At 46.9% G+C, this 14274-nt stretch overlaps 1 protein-coding gene across 3 annotated transcripts; it reads right to left on the bottom strand.

Moving 5' to 3' along the window:
* Nucleotides 1-10503: 10503 nt before the first annotated feature.
* Nucleotides 10504-12469, bottom strand: TWIST1 (twist family bHLH transcription factor 1). 3 transcript variants are annotated; one of them, XR_004727959.3, is made up of 3 exons: nucleotides 11703-12469; nucleotides 11422-11593; nucleotides 10504-11166 (listed from the first exon to the last, which is right to left on the bottom strand). XR_004727959.3 is itself a non-coding variant. In XM_009002309.5 (2 exons), the coding sequence occupies exon 1, from the start codon at nucleotides 12354-12356 to the stop codon at nucleotides 11745-11747; it is 612 nt and encodes a 203-aa protein (XP_009000557.2). In that variant the 5' UTR covers nucleotides 12357-12469; the 3' UTR covers nucleotides 10504-11166; nucleotides 11703-11744. The 3 variants fall into 3 exon arrangements, 1 of the variants encoding a protein (XP_009000557.2); XR_013523716.1 differs by having other exon boundaries at nucleotides 11422-12469; XM_009002309.5 differs by lacking the exon at nucleotides 11422-11593.
* Between the last annotated feature and the right edge of the window lie 1805 nt (nucleotides 12470-14274).

The following is a 14274-nucleotide window of genomic DNA, read 5'->3' as shown; positions in this document are numbered from 1 at the left end:
CCCAATGTCTCCACATCTCAGTCTGGCGAAATTATAGGTCAGGAAGAATACTTGGAAGAAACATTTCAGAAGGCAATTTGTGAATACTGTTAACAAAAATGGCTACACCAATGTATACCAGCTCCCCATTCCACAGTAAAATATTATTTGTTACCACAGATATCACAGACAGTTATATACAGAACACAAATGCCAAACATACAGAAATTCAACACTAACTTTTTTTTTTACACAAAATAGAGGTGACCCCTTTGGCCACCAAACTGCTGCTCATGCTAGTTTTAGAAACCCTGTCAGGAAGAATAAAAATTTCTGTGGCTTCAGGAAACTTTCTGGGGTATAAGGTCTTGATTAGCAAATAACGAAAGTATATTGTAAGATTTCCTCTTAATATCAATACTTAGTATCACGTTTTGGGTCTTGTAAGTGTTCCCATATGTTTCAGAAACAATTAAATTTTTGTTGACATTTGGCCTTCCTCCTAAAGATGGATATCCTTCAGCTGTTAAACATTTGATAGGTTTGAAGTTGGTAAAGTTTTTTATTTAATATTTTTATGCTTTTGAATATGTACATACAGAAAAGGCAAGAGGTGACCTCAGTCTTCTGAAGTAGTAATCAAACTCTAGGAAAAAGGCAGTGACTTTCAAAAACCCTTCTGGCTGTCTCTTTAGAGAGAGAAGGGAATAATCAGTAGACCTTTGTCATATGATTAAGCTTATCAAATCAGGATCGGTTCCACATACACCAATTAGCTCTGATCTGATTTTTTGTTTTGTAACATTATGAAGAATGCGGAAAGCTTGTGCACTGGAAAAATAAGTTTGTTTAAAGGGTCTCGAATTAATTAATTTCTTTCACCTGGGAAATCTGACTTATTGTTCAAAGGGAAGGCAAACAGATGACCTTCAAGTTACTAACATCGACTGGACTTGAAAAGAGAAAGGAGGATGTAGCCTCATCAAAAAAGACTGAAATAGTCAGATATTGTTCCCCAAATATTACAGATTTCCAGTCTTGTAGGATTTTAAGCAAATAACCAGATTATCACTCTGGGGTAAACCTTCCTGGGTAAGTAATGCCCTGGCCAGACCCTCCTAACAGCTGCTCTCCTAGCCTCCGAGGCCAGTTCCTTCCTTAATTTGCCTTCACTTTGAGAAAGAAAAAAAGAAAGCAACCCCCCCCCCATTACCCGTCCCCAATCTGTTACATTTCAAAGGAGGAAAAATAACTGGAAAACCCCGTTTCCTTTGAGAAAAGGGTCCGCGGCGCTACTGCGGGTCTGGCCCACCTTTAGCTTCGGGTTGACAAATGCCTTCAGCGCGTTCTCAGCTCTGCTGGCCCTAGAAGTCCCCTAAAATCGCGCGAGCGTCCGCCCCGTCTGACCTGCCCCCCTGCCGCGGCGCACATTTCAGCTTTTCAGCTTCATGGTGGAGCTCGAAGTAATTGAGTCGGGAGGGTTATTTTTCCTGGCCTCGCCTCGAGGCTCTGAGCCTGCAGGGAGCTTTAGGAAAGACATCGCCTCCTCCCCCCTGATTCCCCAGCAGCTTCTGAACCCTGCACGGGTCTCCGCCCCGCGGGAACCAGGATTGCGATTCATTCCGCGGCGGCCAGAGGTTGAGGCCGGAGGCTGACACCACCCGGGTTCCCAACGGAGGGTTTATTCTGCCCAGCTTCACAATTGGGGGTCGGATCGCATTAACGCCAAACCACCAACGGGGCGGGGAGCAGGTGGTTAATTGCACAAAATAGAGTTACAGGAAAAACCTAGCTTTGCAGAAGAGTGACTTGGTTTCCCTCTGTAGCTTTGTCGTCATTAAAAGCAAGTCCCTCCTCGCTTCTGAGCTGAAAGGCGGAGAAAGGTTATCAGCTGCTCCAGAAGGACGCCCGTACACACGGCCAGTTTAGGAAGACCCGCAGGCAGGCGTGTTAGGCGCGCGGGCTCCCACCCGCGTGGATATGGAGGCAAGTTTCCCTCATCCCTTCTTGGAAGGTAAGAGCTTTGACATCTGGAAGTGTCAGAAACGCGCCTTTTGCCATAAATCATCCTGAAAAGCATTCAAATCAGACAAGCGTCTAGAGACCCTTTAGACACTCCACCCCCAAAATCCTAGATCAAAGTGCAGTTCCTGGAACCATAAACACCTATTATATGCAAAATCCTACTTATCTGGAAGATGCTAAAACTGAGAGTAGAGGAAGGGGTAAGGGGCAGTTTTCGCTGTAAAGTTCCTATGCAAATCTCAAAGTTTTTCTTAGCATTATCAACTACCTTCTTGGAGGTAGGCTACAGAGCTTCTAAACCCACCCAATACGCTTTTCTGGGGTCCTCCGAACAGCTGGCGGGTCTTTTAGCACCCGGGACTGGATCTTCGCCTTGGCCATTTTTTTTTTCAACCTGGAGAAGCAGGTGCGAGAGTCTGGGGCTTAGGAGGTGGAAGGCGGGGAAAGAGAATCCACTAGGTCCTAGGGTAGAGGACAAGAATCGCTCCTTAGATATTACTCCGGGGCGGAAACCTGATTGCAAAGCGCTGTTCCTCCGAAAACTTGGAAAACCCGGAACAGAAAGCTCCCGCCCAGCCAATTTTAGCTCTAGCTGAATTCGCCCGCCAGCGTTAGGTTTGCACCTCAACTCTTTGTAAATGTCCGCGTCTTCTCCGAGGAAAGATCGTTAGGGGGATGAGAACACTAAGAGGGGACCTGGAGGGCAGATATCTTCGATCCCAAGAGACCAACTTTGTCGCCTCAGAAATGAAAAGACGCCAACTTCCCTCCTGCTATTTCCTTGGTCAACCCAGAATCCACCGATTGTATTGAAATTTCCTGAAATCCCGAACAGGGATGGCCCGATCAGCTTCTGAAACAGAGGCGGGGGACGGCAGGACTTGGGGGCAGAGAGGATCGAGAAGGAGAGTCCTCTCCCCGCAGACATTCCCAGCTGAGAGATGCGCTAGCTCGCAGCGCGTTTACCGAGGGCGTTGGGAACGGCGCCGGCAGCGAACAGACTCCAGGGTCTAGATTATTCGACACGTGTCTTTTATTCCTCACAATCCATTTCTTACTAGTGATTTATGAACGAATCTCTTTGATCAGGGGCGGTTTTATCTGTTCACTGCTACAGATGACAGATGCGGCTGCTAAAATGCCTCATCCCTGCTGCCTAAAAGGTTGCTCCCCGCTTCCCAAAAGCTGTTGCTTTTTCTCTGGCGGTCCCCACCCCCTGCTTCTTCGTTCTCCTCCCCTCCCCAACCCCGTTTGCTGTCTTAGTTGCAATCCCTCTGGGTGGTTAAGTCAACAAAAAAGCGCCGAGCAGGGTCAGTAGGAAGCCAAGGCAGGCATACTTTGGGCAAGCCATCCTCCTGGGGCCACATTTGTTGGGGTCTTAAGAAGGCCCCCAGCTGGAGACCAGGAGAGCTTGCTCTTAAGGTGGGGGCTGCCTGCCTTCGGAAAGGAGAAGATGCAGTCCTCGCAGCCAAGTCCCCTGGGCCTGGCTCTGCCCAGAAAAGGCGGGCGCTGGGGTAGGGAGCCGGTACACCAGGGGAAGCCTCAGCCTGCGGTTCGGTGCGGACCCAGACTCATCAGAACAACCACTTTGGCTTAATTGGGGAGGGAAGGAGGCAGCAGGAAAGGGGGAGAGGGGGAGAGGATCGCGTTACGGAGCCTCCTAGTCCCTAATAGGTAAAGGAAAAGCGGAGTCTCTGAAGCGGTGTGTGTGTGTGTGTGTGTGTGTGTGTGTGTGTGTGTTAGTAGTATTTCACTAAAACCATATCCTGGAACAAAGAATTGTTCTTTCATGTTTCTTTGCTTTGTTATTACTCCGACAGGAGTTCTAAAAACAGGATTTTTCAAATCAAAGGATCCCTGGATTTGTCTGCCCCCTCCTCCAGCCTCCTTTCCCTCCACCGAACAGCTCTTGGTATCATTATCCCGGTATGGATTCTTTCTTATACTCTTGATTTAACCAGAAGACATTTAATAGCTGCCTGGATTAAATATTGCAGACTCCAGCCTGGGCTATTTGAAAATCCGGGTCGTGGACTGTGCCTAACATCAGAGGAGGAAAACTAATCATAAGATGTGTTTTAAGTTTCACGTAGTCCAGCGGGGAGAGAAGGAAGAGGAAGAATGATTCTCAGCTCCAGGTCCCTTTTATAGGTTACAAAGTTGGAAGTTTTAAAAGGTGTGTGTTGATAAAAGGTAGGGAGAGAAGTCAGAGGTGGAATGAGGCAAAAGGCAACCTTAGTAAAAAGCTAACAGAAATTTCCTCTGTCATCATGTGCAAGTGAGATTTATAAGAACATTTTTAAAAAATATTGCTCTGGATGTCAGGATGCTTCCCGAGGAATGGAGTGCTGACTCCATTAGGGGTGCATCCAAAGACCTCTCTGAAAGACTTAATTGTCATTGCTAAATTTGCAGTAGGAAGATGGTTTCTGCTTCAAGTTTGCTTTCAACAGCAGTAACAATTCTTTGGTGTTAAGTTTCAGGAACAAAAGAAGAAGAGAAATGTGGACTGTTTTTGTCCAGTACTACGTTTAGAAAATGGAGGCACAGCAGTCCCAACGGACAGCTTTGCACAGCCAAATCTGGTGTTGGGGTTCGACCCAATATTTCTATATGGCCAGGAAAACCTAGAGAGGCAGGATCTGATGCTCCTCAGCAACCAGGATGTTTTCTGAGCTACAACCATATAATGTGATATGTACCCAAATGTAATAAATCAAGGTTAGGAATGACTGGATGGGTATTGATATTGAATGCTATAGGAGAAAGAACCCATCTGTTTATCTGGTCTCGGGAATTTAAAAAATTGTCAACCCTTAAAGCTAATATGATCACTGACTATATTCCAATTCTGATTATGCCTGTAGGAAGCCCAAAAAAGAATAAGATAAACCCTGACAGCAAGATTGGATTTAATATTGTGGAAGAAAATACCCTGACTTTTAAATTTGTTTAGGGTGACTATATAATAACCTAAGCCAGATGTAATGTCAATTTAATAGAGATTTAGGGATAGTGTTACATTTAAAAGAAGAATCACAGCACAGTTCATTGAATATACCATCTTAATATATGGGTAACAAATATTTAAAATCTTACTGTATGCCAAGACCCTGGCCTGAACCACATGTTAACATTCACAGTAACCTCTGAACATTCCTGTTCAACGCGGAGAAAGAATTGGACTCTTCCACATCTGGTCAACTGCTAATTCGTTTTAATTTTGTTTACCAGCTGAGCTTTCTTCTTGCATGACAAAAAGAAAAAAAGCTTTCTCTGTTTACAAGTCATTTAAAAAAAATCCTTTTCAATCAAACTGATCAGGTATCTTGGTAAAAGCCCTTTCCCATGGGCTCAGGGATTTCCCTAGTGCTGGGTCCTGGCCCCATGAGTAAGGAATCACCCGCTCATCTTTCAGCCCATGCAAGCATCTTGGAGGTTTAGAATCTGTCAGGCCTGGCATTCCTTCCCTCTTCTTATCACTCTCTACCCCTTCAAAAAGGCAATTGATTAGTTTCAGCTTTTCCAAACCGAGATCCGATATGTTTTTCAGGATCAAACGTCTTTGAGAAGTCCAGAGAGCAATGTGGGAAATGGGGAATGTGAAGAAGGAAAACAGGAGGGGGGTGGTGAAATTCATCTCCTACCCTAACTCTCCAAAGGAACCTAGGGGATGGGCAGGCTGGGCAGGAGATGGAATTGTGACTCCTGGAAGATTCACTTAACAACTTGTATCTTCCTTTTCTGAAAGCAAACATTTAAAGAAGAAAATAGATATCTAGAAAAGGAGGTTGATTTATGCCTGGATTTTTCTCCAAGCATTTGCCTTCCTTGTATTTACAGGCGTGTCCCCATTTGCAAGTTGTACATCTGTTCTATTCACGTGACATTTCATAAAAGCCCTAACATCTGGGCAAGATAAACTTCCTTCAGGTACCTGCTTAACTTTTCACTTGTCAAACTCACATCACCCCCTAAGGCATCCCTTTCCCTCTCCCACTTGCCTCAGTGGTGGCCTCTGTGGGGGTGCGCTTTGTTCCAGTCCTCCCACTCCCCACCCCCACCTCGCTGGCCCCCAGTTCCATCTTCCCGAAATATCACCCCCTCCCATTGTCAACCTTTGCCGTGGCCAGGTTCTTCGGCCACGAAGTCTCCCCGAAGTCTCCCTGAAGTGGGAGACTTCGGATTCTTAGTCTCCCACTTCAGGCCTTACTGTGCAGGTAAATGAGGGCAGTATTTCGAACCCAAGAAAAAAAGTCGTATTTCTGATTCCGTCTTCAGTCAAAGAGCGAACCAAAAGGAAAACGGCCTAATACGCCATACAGACTCACAGTTAGGTCCAACAGTCCTTTATACATCTGTACATTCCTCAATAAAGTGAAAGAAAAGAGCAGCTGATTTCGGTGGTAGTCTTTTTCTGAGCTTTCTCTAGTAGATACGAAAACTTCAGGTTTTACAGAAATTTAATTTCACTTGCTGGAAATCTCCCCTCCCCCAAGAAGGCTGCCTTCTGGAATGAATACTTTTAGAGTTGTTTTTTCTTTTCCTAACCTGGAATTTTGTTCCTCTGACTTTAGCCTAAATCACACGAAGAAGAGGACACACTGACAAACTTGGGGTTGGGGGTGGGGGAGAAAAAAATAGAAGAAAAGGAAAATAGTCCACGTAAACAAGAAAGGAGGCAGTTGGAGGCCCTCACTGCAGCAAACCCCAAACGATCTCCTTGCAGGGCGCCCACAAAATCCAGGCTATAATTGAGTGTTTTCTTTGAGGTTTTCTGACCATGTGCTTTTTACCATGGTTACTACGACTCTGATTCCAGAAGCTCAATATTCATCATGATTCCATCCCAACCTTTCAAAAGGCTTATCTCGTTGGTCCTTACAAAGGAGAATCCAAAGGGGGCACGTCTTTGCCAGTGATTTTAACCTGCTCCACCTTCCAGTGACCTGCCACATGCTCCTTCTTACTTTATAGACATCTGGGAATTCCATACATGCCTTAAACTCCAATTACACACCTTCTTCAAAGGACACGTCCTTTGATTTGCTAAGAACATTAAGTGGGCTCACGTCCTGAGGCCTGAGGCCTTGAGACAAAAGCGAATGTTAAATGTATCCCATGTCGGGGTTTTTTTTTTTTTTTTTTTTTTTTTTTTTAAATTTAAACTGGGTCTATCTTTTGCTGTGCAGTAAATGAAGACAGCTAATAATCCTCCTGTTTGCACAGTCGTGGGCTCTCGAAGAGTTGGGAGGTTTTTGAGAAATAGTGGGATTGCCGGCTTAAGCAAACATGAAGAGACCGATTTCTCCTTCCACTTTGCCGGTGCACTTTCCTTCCACTTTCACTGGTGCTGGGGGCGGCGCACACTTTACGACTTATAAGCGGAAAATTCTGCCAAAGTGGCCCCCGGGGATCCCCGCCCGACCCCTGTCTGTCGCTAATGTGGGCCTGTCTCTGGAAATTCGAGGTTGGGCCTTTGCCTGAATCTGTTGCTGCTGCTCCCCTTGCTACCGCTGACACTTGGCGCCGCCTTCTCGGAGCAGCGGCCAGACGCGGGGCTGGGGGCCTTCCACGCAAACCTACGGAGGCACGGACATTGGCATTCTCCCCACCACGCGGGCCGGGCCGCCACCCACGCAGGGGAGACCGTGCCCGTGCCCTTTCCCGCGCCCGCCGCAGGTGGGACCCTCGCTCCCCACGGAGTTCTGTTTGGGTTTCCTTGGCGTTTGTTCCCCGCAGGTTTGTTTGTTTTTCTTCAAATTACAGATGCAGGGAAAACCGCCTGACATCATGAGAGCGGGACAAACGTTCACTTTGAAGGATTCCTGGGCAGGACTTCAAGTGAAATCATATGCCTGAGAAGAACTTGATACCGGTCTAGAGAAAATAACCAGTTCTGACTTTGCCAAACCATGGAATGTGCAAAATGCTCTACTTTTTTGCAAGAGGCCAAGTGTCCCTTAAAAAGCTCCATTATGAATATGAACCTTAAGACCGAAGGGTCAAGAAGCTTGTGCCGTTGTTGAGTGTGGGAAAAAATTGATACACATTGTGTCAGTTTTTGCTTTTTAACTTTACTTTATTAATAATATGTTTCACTTTGGGGAGGGTACCTGCAACTGTGCATGAATCATCTGTACATGTGCTTAGCATGTATGGGGACAAAAGCGGAAATGTGTATATGGGTAAAAAGTTACTTTCTTATGACTAAAGGCTATTAACCTGACCAAGTTATAAACAAGATAAAAATAATAAATAGCACAGTAAAGGAAACATTCAATTTTCTACAATTTACCCAAAATGATTTAATACAATACTTTCCCCCAGCAAATGCATTCTGGCTGAAGGAAAAAGATCCCAAGTCGACCACCACATTAATTGGAAGGAGTTAGCTTCTCATTTCTGAAACAGAGGTAATTCATTCTATGTATTCCTTAAATAAGAGTAGGTAGCAAAAATAAAATGAAATAAAATAAAATACAAAAGATATAATGATGGAGAGAAAGAAACAGGTGGCTTCATTTCTATTCTAAAAAAGAATTTTGAGATTTATGTCTTGTGTATGGTGGGTAGGGATTACAGAGTCTGCAAGCTGGAAATGGCATTCTAATAGTTAATATTCTTCATTGTGCAGTCGCCTCATTCAAAATAAAAGTATTTACCACCTATTCTTTAATTCATTTATCTCTCTGAAAATCTAGGGGGAAACATTACCTTCAGTTTAGTATTTAAAATTACTCACTATAAATACGGCATTTGCTTTGCTCCAAAGTGTTTCCTCTTATGAAAAAAGTGGAAAATGCAAAACACATTAAAAAAAAAAAAAAAAAGGAGAAGAAAGGCAAATGAAGAGCTACCTTTCTTTGACACATCTAGTTCTTATATTCAGAGTTAAGATAGCAATTACCTTCTCAGCAGTGATGGCCAGCTTCATCCTGGTGTACCTCAAGAAATCTGAAATATCAAATAGTCAGACCAAGCCAGTGAACAAGGAGACTCTTCATGAATAATTTAGAAAATGGAGGTTGTTGGATGATACATACAAAAGAGAATTACCATCCGAATGCTTTTCCTAATCCTTCTAGGGCACCCTCTTTACATTTCTACCCTACCCAACACACACACACAGACACACACACACACCCCACAAACACACCCACACATAATCACCTTCCCTTTCTGTTATTTGCTAAAGGACTATCAAAATCCAAAATTAATAATAATACTTCTCCAAGATTTCAGTAGTCTTTTAATGCAACTAAATGCTGCAGGCTCCTTATTGTAAAATACTGTCTGAAATATTCACAATAAATTTATAACATTGTTATGTCAGCATTCTATGGTACTGTGTGGGGAAGAAAATAAAAACCTTCAGGCAATAAAATGACCTCGACCTGAGCTAAGCAAAAATGATCTGTTTGGATACATGCACTTATTAGTCATGGTTTGAATTAGGCACCAAAATAATTTTTCAGTTTGAAAGCTTCCCTAGTTACAATTAAATGCAGTAAATTGGATATAAAAGAACTAAATGATACAAAATCACTATTTCTAATAATATTAATTATAAAAGCCGGTATGTTCCTGGCCCAGAAATACCCAGAATGAAAAAAAAAATCAAACACCCCAGGTTGCCCATTATTTTTAGTTAACTTCAGATTGTGTGTGTGTGTGTGTGTGTGTGTGTGTGTGTGTGTTATGGTCTCACCACAGAAAAATTCTGTGTAATTTTGGATGAAATATATTTGTTAATGAATTGACTACAAACTGCATAGCTGTAGTATTTAAAACTGTAATTGTTCCAACAGTTATCAAGGATACTGAAAGTTCAGGGTCTTTATTATTTGTATTTTATTCCACAGCCTTATATTCTTTATACCTAAAGAAGAATGATGCTTCCCAAATAACATCAATATAGGGATATATTAACTTTTCTTTTTAGCAAACATGACACTAAGTGTTATATTCATTCATGAGAGAAGAGTTGAGCAAATTATTTTACAAATGAAATTTTCTCTTTTCTGCTGAATTATACCATTTTCTATGCATTTATGGTCATTTCTATATTGTACAGATAATTTTCATAACACTATCCTTTGACTGAAAAGAACCTGTTATTTAAGAATCTTCACAGAGAGTGCAGAGCATGACGAAAAGTACATAATGAAAGAAAGTAGTGCAGGTTTCATGCTGCTTATTTGCATTTAACTGTTTTACAACTACCACCTCAAAATATTAGGGAGGTGAATAGCAAATTTGTTAATTTTTGCTGTTTAGAGATGAAGAGAGATGCTACTAAGACCACTGAATACCAAACTGGAATAATAATAAAGCTGTCTTTTAAAATAACATGCTTATGTCTGTCAGTAGCAGCTTTATTTGAGTTTTTCACTGCTTTATTTATATTAGCCCCACCCCCGTGCCTCTAGAATTAAACAAGTAGGTATTTACCACCAACTTAATTTTTAGCTTTAAAAATATAAACCAAACTTTAAGTTTATTTAAATTTTTGATCATATTTATTTATTGCAGAAAAATATACAAAGATATTTACAAAACAATCATAAAAATATGAATGCATTTAGACACCGGATCTATTTGCATTTTACCATGGGTCCTCAATAAATAAATAGAATGTTGTTTTTTGTATTTTAAGTTTTTTTTCCCCCTCAGAGGAAGGATGAAAAAAAAAAAAGAATTAACTGACTATGGTTTTGCAGGCCAGTTTGATCCCAGTATTTTTATTTCTAAAGGTGTTCTTATAGTTCCTCTGATTGTTACCATTTTAAAACAGAGAAAGTCCATAATGATGCCTTTCCTTTCAGTGGCTGATTGGCACGACCTCTTGAGAATGCATGCATGAAAAAAATAAAAATAAAAACATTCTTCGTCAAAAAAAAAAAAAGAACACAAACAACTGTTCAGACTTCTATCAGAATGCAGAGGTGTGAGGATGGTGCCGCTGCCCGTCTGGGAATCACTGTCCACGGGCCTGTCTCGCTTTCTCTTTTAAAAGTGCGCCCCACGCCCTGTTTCTTTGAATTTGGATTTTGCTCTTCTAATTTCCAAGAAAATCTTTGGCATATATTTTTATATTTAGTTATCCAGCTCCAGAGTCTCTAGACTGTCCATTTTCTCCTTCTCTGGAAACAATGACATCTGCAAAAACCCAGAGAGGGGGAGTTGGTTATTGTTTAGGTCTCTGCGGCTGTTTTCTAAGACTAGTGAGCACTGTTCTTATCACCACCACCGAGAAATTAAGTTGAACAACCTGGAAGGAATTCAGCCCAAGGGCAAGAGGAAGTGGGTGGGCGGAAAGGAGGAGGTGGAATTTGTTTTAAAACATTCGTTTTAGGGAGAAGAACAAAAATTGAAAGTCGGAAGAAAGGGAGGTGCTGGCAAAACTGTCCTTACCCGTTACCCCTGGGTGTCTCTGTCTCCCCTCCAGTCTGTCACGCACACTCACGCGCACACACACCCCTCACCAGGGCGCATCCCCCTGGAGACCGCTCTCCTTGGCGGGGTCGGACCGGCCGTCCCGGGACGCTCGGGGCGCGAGGCAGCGGTGCCAAGTGAGGTGGGAAGGCTGAGAGCAGAGTGCAAGAAGGGAGGAAATCGAGGACTGGGAATCGCGGCCTGGCCGGCCGGCTGTCTACCGCCTAAGAGGCGAAGGGGTGCAACGGTGCGGTCCTTACCTAGGTCTCCGGCCCTGCCAAGGGGGTGGGGGTCTCCGCCTGCTAGTGGGACGCAGACATGGACCAGGCCCCCTCCATCCTCCAGACCGAGAAGGCGTAGCTGAGCCGCTCGTGAGCCACATAGCTGCAGCTTGCCATCTTGGAGTCCAGCTCGTCGCTCTGGAGGACCTGGTAGAGGAAGTCGATGTACCTGGCCGCCAGCTTGAGGGTCTGAATCTTGCTCAGCTTGTCCGAGGGCAGCGTGGGGATGATCTTCCGCAGCGCGGCGAACGCCTCGTTCAGCGACTGAGTGCGCTGGCGCTCCCGCACATTGGCCATGACCCGCTGCGTCTGCAACTCCTCGTACGACTGGGGACTCCCGCCGCCGCTGCTGCTGCCGCCGCCGCCGCCCGCGCTGCCGCCGCCGCCGCCGCAGCCCGCAGACTTCTTGCCGCGCTTGCCCTGGGCCGGGCTGCCCGGTTCGTCACCGCCTCCGACGCCCCCGCCCGCGGCCCCGCCGGGCCCCGCGCCGCCGCCCGCGCTGCGCCGGCTGCTGCGCCGCTTGCGTCCCCCGCGCTTGCCGCTCTGCGGCTGCTGCCGGTCTGGCTCTTCCTCGCTGTTGCTCAGGCTGTCGTCGGCCGGCGAGACTGGTGAGCTGGACACGTCCTGCATCATCTCTCGGGCGGCGACGCGTGGCCTCGCGGGCCCGGGGAAGAGGAGGAGAGCGGGGTGCCTCAGCCAGCCAGCTTCCCCCGCGCGCGGCGCCGGCCGGGGCGGAGAGGCCAGCTGAGGAGGGAGCAGGAGGTCGGACGGGGAGGACCTCCGCGGGGAGGGAGCGCGGGGGAGGAGGGGAGGGAGGCGGGAGGGGGAGGGGACGGTGTGGATGGCCCCGAGGTCCAAAAAGAAAGCGCCCAACGGCTGCACGCACACCCCGCCAGGCCTCCTGGAAACGGTGCCGGTGCTGCAGAGCCCGCGAGGTATCTGGGAGTTGGGCGAGAGCTGGAGACTTGAAGGCTCTTATACCTCCGTGCAGGCGGAAAGTTTGGGGGCAGCAGTGTCATTGGCCTGACGTGGGGAGGAGGGACTTTTCGAAGTTTTATAGGAAAGTTTCCGCTTTCCAGTCCCCCTCCCCTGTCCCACCTCCCTTCCTCGGGGTCTAACAATTCGTCCTCCCAAACCATTCAAAAACGACCTGGCCCGGGCGGCCGGCCCCTCCACCCGCCTCCTTGCCGCCCTCCCCCTTCCCTCTCGGTTGCCTTCCTCCCGCGGGCGCGGGGCGCTTTCCTTCCCCTCCGGAGCGTGCGGGCAGCGCCCCCGAACCCTAACGCAGCCCGAAAAGCGGCCAGAGGAGACAGTCCCGGCCGCGGTGACAGCCCCATCCGGAGTGGCTGTGACAGCAGCAGTGGCAACAGCTTCTACACAGTGGGTGATGTCTCATCTCGCCCAAGATCCCTCTAGGTCCGTGGGGCCGATTTGGGATTGCTGGGGCTCGGGGTGTGTGTGGCGGGGCGCGGGAGGGGGATTGCCAAGAAAACTGTCAACCGCGGAGGGCACCCAATGGTCAGGTAGACGAACCCCTTGGTGTTCCAAGGGCCAAACCGCGGCGGCCCAGCCCCGAGGTCCTGGGCGTTTCTGAAGACGTGGCCGCGCCGCGGCAACTGAGGATTTGCGTCCCGGCCTGCTCTCATCCTTCAGGGCCCTCCTTTTCCCTCTACCACGACCCAGTCTAACACTCCCCAACATCCAAAGGACTGCGCCTGGGAAGGTGCTAGAAAGAGGCAGAAGTTCACTCTCTCGCGGAAGGAAACCCAGTCCACGGGGAAGGGAGCAGAGCCAGAGGGGGGCAGCGCTGCGCCTTGTGGCAGCCCTGACAGCTGGCAATGCCAGCCCAAGGGAGAGGACCCTGCGGCCATTTCATCTCTACCCCCAAATTAGGCCCCGCTTTGTGGTCTTGAAAGGCCGGCGTGTAAGAGAGTGAAGTGGGAATTTGATAGCGCCAGGACATAAGGGGCTGCCTGCTCTGAGACCCCCTTCTCCCAGCCCCCACTTTCTAGGGGGTCCAGTGCTTCCTGAGCCCCAAACGCATTCCAGTTACTTGGATACGCTAACATTTTAAGGATTTCTGTCTATAAGTTAAAACGTAAGAGCCCGAAAGAGGGTGTTAATGTACATCCTGGCAAACTGGAAGCAACAAAGTTGGTGAACGAGAAAGAAAGCCGCCTTGAATAAGAAGCCCATCTTTTGCAATGCTATACTTGTTTCCTTTTTGAAAAGAGTTGAGGTGGTCCGTCCCTTACATGGCAAAGTAAAAGGTAGTAGACAGTGTTGGGGTGGGGGCAGAGTTTGGAGACGACCACTGAAGTGCCCCTTTCTGGGCTGGAACAAGGGTCGCGGCGCAGATATCTGAAGCTGGAGGCAGAAGCCCAGGCGACGGGCAGGCAGGCCACGTGGCTGTTCCCTGTGGCGCCTGCAGCTTTGGTCCTGGAAACCTTAGGGTGTGGAGCTCCTTGGGCCAACTAAAGGGTTCAGCTTGTTGGGAGAAGAGAGGACGAGTGTTATTTCTCCAGCGAGGGGTAAACAAGACTGTGCTTTC

Source organism: Callithrix jacchus, chromosome 11, assembly GCF_049354715.1.
Source record: "Callithrix jacchus isolate 240 chromosome 11, calJac240_pri, whole genome shotgun sequence".
Lineage (NCBI taxonomy): Eukaryota > Metazoa > Chordata > Mammalia > Primates > Cebidae > Callithrix > Callithrix jacchus.
This window is presented reverse-complemented; position numbering and strand designations above follow the sequence as displayed.

Excerpts from the sequence above, each read along its gene's own strand:
- TWIST1 (XM_009002309.5), bottom strand. The coding sequence starts at position 12,356 with ATGATGCAGGACGTGTCCAGCTCACCAGTCTCGCCGGCCGACGACAGC.